Source organism: Eptesicus fuscus, chromosome 17, assembly GCF_027574615.1.
Source record: "Eptesicus fuscus isolate TK198812 chromosome 17, DD_ASM_mEF_20220401, whole genome shotgun sequence".
NCBI lineage: Eukaryota > Metazoa > Chordata > Mammalia > Chiroptera > Vespertilionidae > Eptesicus > Eptesicus fuscus.
This window is the reverse complement of record NC_072489.1, coordinates 58,903,296-58,913,264: the sequence shown is the minus strand read 5'-3', so window position 1 is coordinate 58,913,264 and position 9,969 is coordinate 58,903,296. Positions and strand designations below refer to the sequence as shown.

At 58.0% G+C, this 9,969-nt stretch overlaps 2 protein-coding genes across 2 annotated transcripts in view; one reads left to right on the top strand and one right to left on the bottom strand.

Annotated features, from left to right (window-relative positions):
- Positions 1 to 9,969, top strand: part of DOCK1 (dedicator of cytokinesis 1) — a 305,731-nt gene that overhangs the window by 127,433 nt on the left and 168,329 nt on the right. The gene's annotated exons all lie outside the window — the stretch shown is intronic.
- Positions 4,937 to 9,969, bottom strand: part of INSYN2A (inhibitory synaptic factor 2A) — a 42,273-nt gene continuing 37,240 nt past the window's right edge. The window contains exon 4 of the mRNA XM_008156136.3: positions 4,937 to 5,120. Coding sequence (XP_008154358.2) covers positions 4,937 to 5,120 — 184 coding nt within the window. The remainder of the gene's footprint in view (positions 5,121 to 9,969) is intronic.

Below are 9,969 nucleotides of genomic sequence, written 5' to 3'. Positions count from 1 at the left end.
GCGGCTGACGGGCGCTCCGCTGTCCGTCTCCCCTTCTCCACGCGGTGACGCTTCCAGGCCCTCAGCCTTCGGCAGCGGCTGTGTTCCGGTTAGTTCTGGAACTAACGTGGCCACGGGGGGTGAGGTGCCCTTGTCCCGTGGGCAGGTGGCCTGCTCAGCCATTGGGTGGATGGCCGTGTCCCCCGCCCCATGTCCCTGCCCTGGAGTCGGCACCTGCCCGCGGGGCTGGGCGGAGAGCGGGCGGGTGCGGTGAGTGGCACGCAGGGTGTCCTGGGAGCCGCGCTGCTGCTGTCGGGTGGTCAGACTCCCTCTGAGAACGGGCCCTTTAAGAGCGTAATGGAGTGAGAGGGACGGGGACTAGGAAGGGTTTCCTTGTGGCCTGGGTGCACACGAGAAGGCAGGGCCTCGCCGATTCTCTGAGAGGAGCACACGGCGCCTCCCAGGACAGCTGCGGACACTCGGGAGCCGCTCAGGACAGGGAGCCCTTCCCTCCTCGCGTCCCCCCCGCCCCACCCCCCCCGACGGTGCACTCGCCCTCCTGACCACAGGCCGCCTGGCCCCTCCGCCCTGTGAGGACAGGGGCTTGGTTGCCACCCTGAGCACCGGCTGCTGGGGACACGATGGGGTGGGGAGGGGTTCGTCGCGACCACAGCGTCCTCGGGGGGAAGATGGGACGCGCAGGGCTTCCTGTGAGCCTGGCTGAGTCCCAAGGACCCGCCTGTTTCTTCTCCTTTTTAAATAAATCTTTATTGTTGAAAGTATTACTTATGTTCCCTTTTTCCCCCCCATTGACCCCCTCCAGCCCGCCCCGCCCCCCACCCCAGGCCTTCACCGCCCCGTTGTCTGTGTCCAGGGTGATGCATCTATGCATTCAAGGTCTTGGGTTGATCACCTCCCACCACCCTCCCCGCCTGCCCTCCGAGGTTCCGCACTCTGTCCCATGCTTCCGTGTCTCTGGGCCCACTCCGTTCATCAGTTTGTTTTGTTCGTTGGATTCCACAGGAGTGAGGTCATGTGGTACTTGTCTTTCTCTGACTGGCTTATTTCACTTAGCATGATGCTCTCCAGGTCCCTCCATGCTGTCTCACAGGGTAAGAGGTCCTTCTTTGTTACAGCTGCCTAGTACTCCCTGGTGTCAATGTGCCACGGCCTTTTGATCCACTCCTCTGCTGAGGGGCACTTGGGCTGTGTCCAGATCTTAGCTGTGGTGATTGTGCTGCTGTGACCATAGGGGACACGCATTCTTTCTGGTGGGTGGGTGTTTCGAGGACCCGCCTGCTCCGTTATTTGGAAAAGAGTGTCATTGAAATGCTCGTTCAGTGCACGGACCCCTCCTACCGAGACTCCTCCCCAAATCTTTTCACAAAGACGTTGTCTCGGGCGTGAACATGAGCTCTGCAATGTTTATGCTAATGGGGTTCATGAATAAATGTGCTTTTAAAAAACGCTGTTCTTACTTTCATTTTCCAAAGAGAGCGGCACCCGATACACGTCTCAAACGGGCAGGGCCGGGCGTCCTGGGCGAGGGCCGGCTCAGTGTCTCCCAGGGATGTTTGGTCATCAGTCAGCTCCGAGGACATGTGGCTTTCGGAAAATCGCCCTCACACGGGTGAGCGTGGACACGCTGCTGGAGATGGGGAGGCTCAGAGGGCACAAGAGCAGGGACACGGGTCCTGGGACCCTCCCGAGGCCAGTGGCCCCGTGCCAGGGGGATTGGTGGCACCTACAGGGCACGGTGTCCTTTGCTCTGCCCAGTGGCTAGAGCAGGGGACCTCTGGGGCACCAGCCGTGGGGGCTGACTCACGGGTGTTAGAGAGGTGGCTGCCTGCGCGTGTCCACGCCGCTGTGGGTGGCACTCTGGCACTCAACCTGTTCGCACGGAGGTTGTCAGAGCAGTGGGAGCCCCCTCTCAGCCACAGGGCTCCCCACCCTCGTTCCTGCAGAGACCAGGGAGGGGGCGTGTCTCCCCTCCTGGGTGTCCAGGTGGGACTCACCCTTGGCAGAGGGCTCAGCACTGGGCTAGTCTAGGAGAGGTGGGCTGCTCAGCTCCCCTGAGGTGCTGGAATTCCATGGGGGAGGGGGAGGAGAGGGGAGGAGGTGGCTGATCCCCTGGCCCTGGGGCCTGAGAGGTGATGAGCTGGAGAGACTGTCTGCTGGGCCGTGATAGGGCTGTAACCTAGGGTGAGCTCCTTCCAGAACCCAGTATCTGCCAGACATCCTGCTGGGGGCCCACACTTCCTAATGCTCTCTCTCAGAGCCCCGATGAAGTTGGGTTTTTTTAAAAACATATATTTTATTTTATTATTTTTAAAAAATATATTTTATTGATCTTTTACAGAGAGGAAGGGAGAGGGATAGAGAGTTAGAAACAGCTGCCTCCTGCACACCCCCCACTGGGGATGTGCCCGCAACCAAGGTACATGCCCTTGACCGGAATCGAACCTGGGACCCTGCAGTCCGCAGGCCGATGCTCTATCCACTGAGCCGCACCGGCCGGGGCCTGATGAAGTTCTTTTCCTTTGTCATTGTTTTCTTAGATCTACTTCTCTTTTCCCAAGTTACTGCGACCACGAAATAAGTTAAGTAGCCACACAAAAGATTCCCTTTCTTTTTTTTTCTTTTTTTATTTAAAAACTAACAAAGAACTTAGTGACAAGTATAATAATTTAATCTCTATACGTAATGCCATGGGAACATCTATATGGGGAGGAACACGACGGTTTACCTTGTTTTTTGTGTCAAAGTTTTGACTTAAATCTTCCTAAGAGACGAATCGCGTCAGTGACACGCTGTGATGGAACTACGAAACGCCTGTGGAAAGACTCGTTTTTCTGTCCCGAGACGCTGTTGTTTTTAAATAGGAGGGGGCATATCGGCAGTCTCCTTCAGACTCCGCTGATTTTGTGTGTTTGTTGTTGTTCCGAACCAGGGGCGTGGCTCTGTCCACGGGGGCGGCGTGGGCAGGCCACAGAGCTTGTGAGAAAGCGCGCCTCCCCTCGCCTCCATCCCCCCCCCCCCCCCCCCCCGAGCTGGGGGTTCTCGGGACACAGGAGAGACAGCTTGTCAAACATTTGAAACGTGAGTGGAAAACAGTATAAAACACATGAAACACGGTTTTCCAATTCCGTGTCTCCGTGACACAACTGCCCTCCCTCCGTGGTACAGCAGGGCCCTCCGGTTCGTCCTTCTTTCGCACAAAAACAGTTCCCGTTCCCGCTGACGCATCCCCAAGGATGGCGTCCCCTCGTGCAGCGTCTCCACCAAAGCCGTGTGTGTTTCCTGTCCTGAGCGCGGGCGTCTGTGGGACAGCTGGCGTCACTCCCGAAGGATGCCCGCGTGGTTTCAAGTTCTGATCCGAGGCGACCACGGCGAGGTCCCTGTAGAACGGGAACACCTAGGACAGACGGAGACTCGCTGCCGAGTCAGGAGGGACACGGCTCTCATTCTCCCGACGGCCCGAGGCCGGCCGCGGCCCCGCCCGGGGGCACCGCTCCGTTCCCGGCCGCGGATCCGGGACGCGTGCGTGTCGGCAATAGCTTAGATGTCAGACGGTGGGACAGAAACGCGAACACTAGGTTTTCTCGTACGTTCACAGACTATTCAAAATGTAATCTGTACGAAAAAAAAAAAAGGCAAAAGGAGATCCCTACGTCGTCTTGTGAAAAGCAAAGGAACGGATAGACAAAGTCATTCAGTAGACCAGGGGGTTTCGACTTCTATCAAAAGATACTTGCAAAGGAATGAGTGAAAAAATAAAGGAACTAAGATTTGTATTGCAATGTGTAATCAAAAGAGACCTCTGTCCTGGCTTATTGAAAAAATACCTAAAAACATCTGATTCACAGCTTTCCCCTAGGCATGTCAGTGAGTGCAGTTTGCGACTACGTTAGGTGCCGGCGATCCTACGCGCGTGACGGCAGCAGCTAAACTAATCACACGGCGGCTCTGCGGCGGCCAGGCCTGCCCCAGCGGTTACGAAGCGCAACCCATTGCCCCAGGCGCCTGCCTGCGCTTCGAGGAACAGCGTCTCCAAGATGGATTCCCCGGAGCGCTTCCCCGCGGCAGGGCCCGCCGGTGATGTATTGGTGACCGTGTTATCCATTGTGTATCTCCACGTGGGTTCTCGAATTCTTGCCAGCATTTAGCATTTGGCCTTTGGGTATCAAAAGGTTAAAAATGAGATCTAAGAAAGCTCCGTGTCCAGCAGCTCTCTGGCCCCGTCACCTGCAGCGGTGACAGGCCTGACCTGGCGCCGGGGCCTCCTGGCGGCCGGCCGTTTGGAAATGAGCAGTAAACGTGGCGCAGGGCGGCGATGGGGGCGGGGATGCTGAGTTTCAGGGGTCACGTGGCTTAGCGCTACAGCACGTGAAGGCAGACACACACAGAGTCCCGTGTGAGAGATTATTCATGGTCTCCGACCACTTGAAAAAATTGTGCTTTCTCCAGAATCTGATGTGCTGAACACCGCACTCGCCCCCTGCGTGGTGGTGGCAAAAGGAAAGGTAAAAATGAAGTCCTTGGCAAACGTAAGGCTCGCTTTCTCCCTCGCTCCGTCTTTAGAATGAAGGCTTGGAAGTCAGGATGCGTTCCGGCTGTGCACGGGGGCCCGCCCGCCGATCGGCAGGTGGACAGCCATCCGCCGCCGTGGACAGCCATCCGCCGCCGTCCGGGCGGGGCAGCATTGCTAGGTGTCCTCTTTGCCTTGGGTTCCATTTCGGGTTTCACGTCCCACATCCGAGGACGGCGAGGGGCCGCCGGCAAGTGGCGACAGGACCCCCTCGCCCCGTCAGCGGTCCGCGAGTGCGAAGGCCTTTTTGGTAAGCGGGGCGGCGCCCGCGGCGGCCAGGGTCCCCTCGGTCCTCGTCGTTTCGGGAAAGGACCGACGGAACCCCCGTGGGTTTTAAGGACGGCCTGTGGACTCCCAACACCACGAACGTTAAAGGAACCAGAGTTTCCACCTCCCGTGCTTTTTAGATTCCGTTTTGGATTTTTGCTTGGGCGTCGAGGAGTGCGTCTCCGGAGAGTAAGGCGAAGGTGCAACCTGAGAGTCCTCAGAGGGGTGGAGGTTCCGCAGGACCGGCTGCAGTTTGTCCTCCTGCTGCTTGAAGTCGAGCTCCACGCTAGAAAGGGGAGAGAGGGAGGCCGTGAGTGCTTGGTCTCTCACATGTAAAGGTCCCCCCTCGTGACCTGACTCGGGGCATCCTGCCAGGTAGCGATCATTCATATCGTGTTTATACCGTCAGCTCACGGCTCCATATCAAGCAGTTGGTTGCAATCTAGTCTGTGTCATTGTGGGGTACCCTTGACTGTTGAGCAGTGTGGGGGTTCAAGGTACCAATCTCCCTAGCAGTTGACAATCTGTATAACCTTTTTTAAATTTTATTTTTTTATTTATTTCAGAGAGGAAGGGAGAGGGAGAGAGACAGAAACATCCATGATGAGAGAGCATCATTGACTGGCTGCCTCCTGCACGTCCCTCACTGGGGATCGAGCCCACAACCCGGGCATGTGCCCTGACCGGGAATCAAACCATGACCTCCTGGTTCAGAGGTCATTGCTCAACCACTGAACCACGCTGGCTGGGCTGTGTGTAACTTTTGACTCCCCAAAACCCTAACTAATAGCCTACTGTTGAATGGAAGCCTGACAGATAACATAGCCGCTTAACATGTATTTGTGGGTTACATGTATGACATACTGTATTCTTACAATCAAGTACGCTAGAGAAAGGGAAATGTTATCAGGAACATCATAAGGAAGAGGAAGATACACTCATGGTATTTTATTGAAAAAAAAACCCGCTCGTAAGTTCAAACCTGTGTTGTTCAGGGTTGATTGTGTTTCAAATAGATTTCTTTTCCTAGAAAAAGAACGGATTTGCTTTCATTCTGAACCTCGGAAGTGTCCACACACACAGCTGGGGTCAAGTGCGTCCAGTCCTGCATAACGGCGTCTCGGTCAGGGACAGCCGCGCGTGGGACGGCGGTCCAGAGGGTGAGGTCGAGCTGACCCTCCTGTTGCCTAGTGACGCCGTAGCTGTGACAGCAAGCAGGTCCCCGGGTGTTTGTGGGGGAGCTGGTGTAGGCACCCCTGCCCAGCCCGTCATATAAAACTGCACCCCACACACTTATGGTCATGATTCTGGATAATGGCCACGAACGACCACGTGGCTTTGTGGCTTAGGCTCTGCTGACTGGACGTCTCGTCGTTGCTTTAGAGGGCCCTTTGTACTCACGGAGACAGTGCTGTCTGTGAACGGCAGCCGGGGGACGCCGGCAGCCGCCTCGTGTCCACCGCGCCTCTGGCTGCATCCCCCCTTGTGCCCGATTTAATCTCGTGGCGCTCGGTACAGTCACGTGCTGTGCAGGCGTGGAGCCCGGGAGCCACAGGCCAGGCCATGTCAGGAGGCGCACCAGCCAGGTCTGTGGAAGTGCCCTACGATGTTCGCACACGGCGAGGTTGCCCAGAGACACGCTTCTCAGACGCATCCCCGTGGGCACGGAGAACGTGGCGTCGGAGTCACCCTCGGGCTCGTCCGTGGGCTGCACGTGGGATAAGTAGGTCACTGAAGGTCTGCGTGTTCAGGAGGCCTCTCAGCACACACGTGCCGGCGCCTGCAAGCTCTGCTCTGGGCCCCTTTCCCACGGTCTCAGAAACCGGTTCCCACCTGAATCGGTCGGCGAACGAAAGGCCTTGATTCCGTTCTCTTGTCACGTCCGAGCCGCCTGAAGAGCGAGGACCCCGAGATGCTGACGTGGGCGAAGGTGGCGTGTCCATCCCGTCAGTACCTCGGGACGTTACCGTTACCGAAGGCGGTTTTTCAGGCAAAAGCACAGAGTTTGATGAGAAGTAACCCCAAATGGTAATGGCATCGCAAAGCCACCGTGCGCCAACACGCAGCCCCCTGGGGGACGGGACAGCCGTGGTGACGCGTGTGAGCGCGGCGGGATCGAGGTGGCTGTTTGAAGGAATGCGGTTTCCTAGGAAATTTCTTCAGAGCGTGCAGCTCGCCTAGAGTCCTCCCTTCTCTTCGTGTTGAAAAGACCGCGGTCGATCCTCTGACCTTCACTAACTCTACGGTCCCCTTGGCCTTGCGACCGGATCCCGGTCCAATGTCATCTTTCCGTAACCATCCGCATTGCCGAGCCTGGTGTCCCTCCGCCCGCCTCCCCTGTGCCCCCAGCATCCTCGAGTCGGACCCTGTGTCACGCCCGCCTGGCCCCGGAGAGCTCCGCTCGGTGCCCCTTCCGCGTGTGGCCTGGATGCCCGGCTAAATGTCCGTAGATTTCAGTCAAGGTTCGGTGACCATGAGAATACATGAGCTCCCCGCGTTTCACATCCAGTGGAGCCGTACGCCATTTATAAACATGAAGCCCTATTGATTTAGAGGTCCATTAATCCTGGACAGATTCTGACACTGAGGAGAGAAACTGCCAAGCTGTGTTATCTGCAGCTCTAAACACAAGCTCGAGACCCATGTAATGGACCATTTTGTGTTTTACGTCCGCTGTTCCATTTTTCTTATTGTCAGAGACGATGCACTATTACGGAAAAAGTTAAAAATATCGCCAAGAAGTTTACAGGGGGTAGAGGCAGAACTCATGGACTTAGGTCCTGCTCACCTGGATCACGTGACAATGGACATAGCTCCTCACCTGGATCACGTGACAGTGGACACAGTGCCTCACCTGGATCACGTGACAGTGGACACAGTTCCTCACCTGGATCACGTGACTGTGGGCATAGTTCCTCCCTGGATCATGTGACAGTGGGCACAGTTCCTCACCTGGGTCACATGACAATGGACATAGCTCCTCACCTGGATCACGTGACAGTGGGCACAGTGCCTCACCTGGATCATGTGACAGCGGGCACAGTTCCTCACCTGGATCACGTGACACCAGGCACAGTGCCTCACCTGGATCACGTGACAGTGGGCACAGTTCCTCACCTGGATCACGTGACACCGGGCACAGTGCCTCACCTGGATCACGTGACAGCGGGCACAGTTCCTCACCTGGATCACGTGACACCAGGCACAGTGCCTCACCTGGATCACGTGACAGCGGGCACAGAGCCTCACCTGGGTCACGTGACAGTGGGCATATGCCTCTGAGGACAGGTGTGAAAGGTGTGAATCTCAGAACGCGCTGCATCTGAGAGCACAGCCCTCGGGCCCTCGTCTGAGGCTGTAGGAACACGGATCTGTCCTGTCAACACTGGGGGGCAGGGGCTCTCCTAAGCACCTTCTCCTCAGGGCTCAGTTTCCTTCAATGCATGGGATGTAATCATTACTGCCGACCGTCTCCCTGAGTTAGGTAAGGACTCCTCACCCCTCCCGCTCCCCAAAAGTGAAAGTCGGTGAAAGGTTTTCTAAACCGTGACCTGGAAGTCAAACCTTATTCTCTGCTCATTATCAGCTGACCACCAATTCTGCAGTGAGAAGAGGAGCTGCAGTGATCGGGGCAACACCTAAGGAGGTTCTTCACCGGATATTTAACAAGAACACGGAACCTCGCTGCCGAGTCTGCGAGATACCGTGTCCGATTCAATACCGTGTCCGATACGGCATGTCAGGGGCGAGAAGTGATTGTCCCGGGGCGCTTGGCGCACGCTGAAAGCGTGTCCCCCACATCATAGCCACGGCAGGAGCCCCGCGTGCGTGCGATTACCAGGCTGCGGGGCGGTGCTGGCTCCCTGGGCCAGCACTATGGCTCTGGGTGCCTGTAATCATCGAATTCCCATTAAGTAACTACACTGGGAATCCCGTTATTAACCAATTTATCACACCGCGGAACCATGTAATCACAGAGAAATCTAATCTGAGCCCTTGTTAACGGAAGGGCTGGACTTTATCTATCCGGTTGATTCCTATTGGCACTTCCCCGTTACACGAGGCTGCGGCCCGAGCGGCGAGTCCTGGAGGGGCGTGTGGGGGCACTGCCTGCCGTGGGGCAGCCAGGCGAGCCCGGGCCTACGCCCCTCCCCTGCCTAACACGGCAGGTTACCAGAGGCACCTTCATGCACCTTGAACTCCTCCACCAACTCCTGTTCCTCCCTCACAGCCAGGCCGCAGGCCACCCCCCTTCCCTTGGCGTGTGCACAGTCACCACGGCACCCTCCTCTGTGCGTCCCATCCGAACTCCTCCCGCAGGGCCCCCTCCTCCCTGCGTCCCATCCGAACTCCTCCCGCAGGGCCCCCTCCTCCGTGCGTCCCATCCGAACTCCTCCCGCAGGGCACCCTCCTCCGTCCGTCCCATCCGAACTCCTCCCGCAGGGCCCCCTCCTCCGTCTGTCCCATCCGAACTCCTCCCGCAGGGCCCCCTCCTCCGTCTGTCCCATCCGAACTCCTCCCGCAGGGCACCCTCCTCCATCCGTCCCATCCGACCTCCTCCCGCAGGGCACCCTCCTCCGTGCGTCCCATCCGAACTCCTCCCGCAGGGCCCCCTCCTCAGTCAGTCCCATCTGAACTCCTCCCGCAGGGCACCCTCCTCCCTGCGTCCCATCCGAACTCCCCCCTATCAGGGTACCCTCCTCCGTGCGCCCCATCCGAACTCCTCCCGCAGGGCACCCTCCTCCGTCCGTCCCATCCGAACTCCTCCCGCAGGGCACCCTCCTCCGTGCGTCCCATCCGAACTCCTCCCGCAGGGCACCCTCCTCCGTGCGTCCCATCCGAACTCCTCCCGCAGGGCCCCCTCCTCCGTGCGTCCCATCCGAACTCCTCCCTCAGGGCCCCCTCCTCTGTCCGTCCCATCCGAACTCCTCCCGCAGGGCCCCCTCCTCTGTCCGTCCCATCCGAACTCCTCCCTCAGGGCCCCCTCCTCTGTCCGTCCCATCCGAACTCCTCCTGCAGGGCCCCCTCCTCCGTCCGTCCCATCCGAACTCCTCCCTCAGGGCACCCTCCTCCGTGCGTCCCATCCGAACTCCTCCCGCAGGGCCCCCTCCTCCGTGCGTCCCATCCGAACTCCT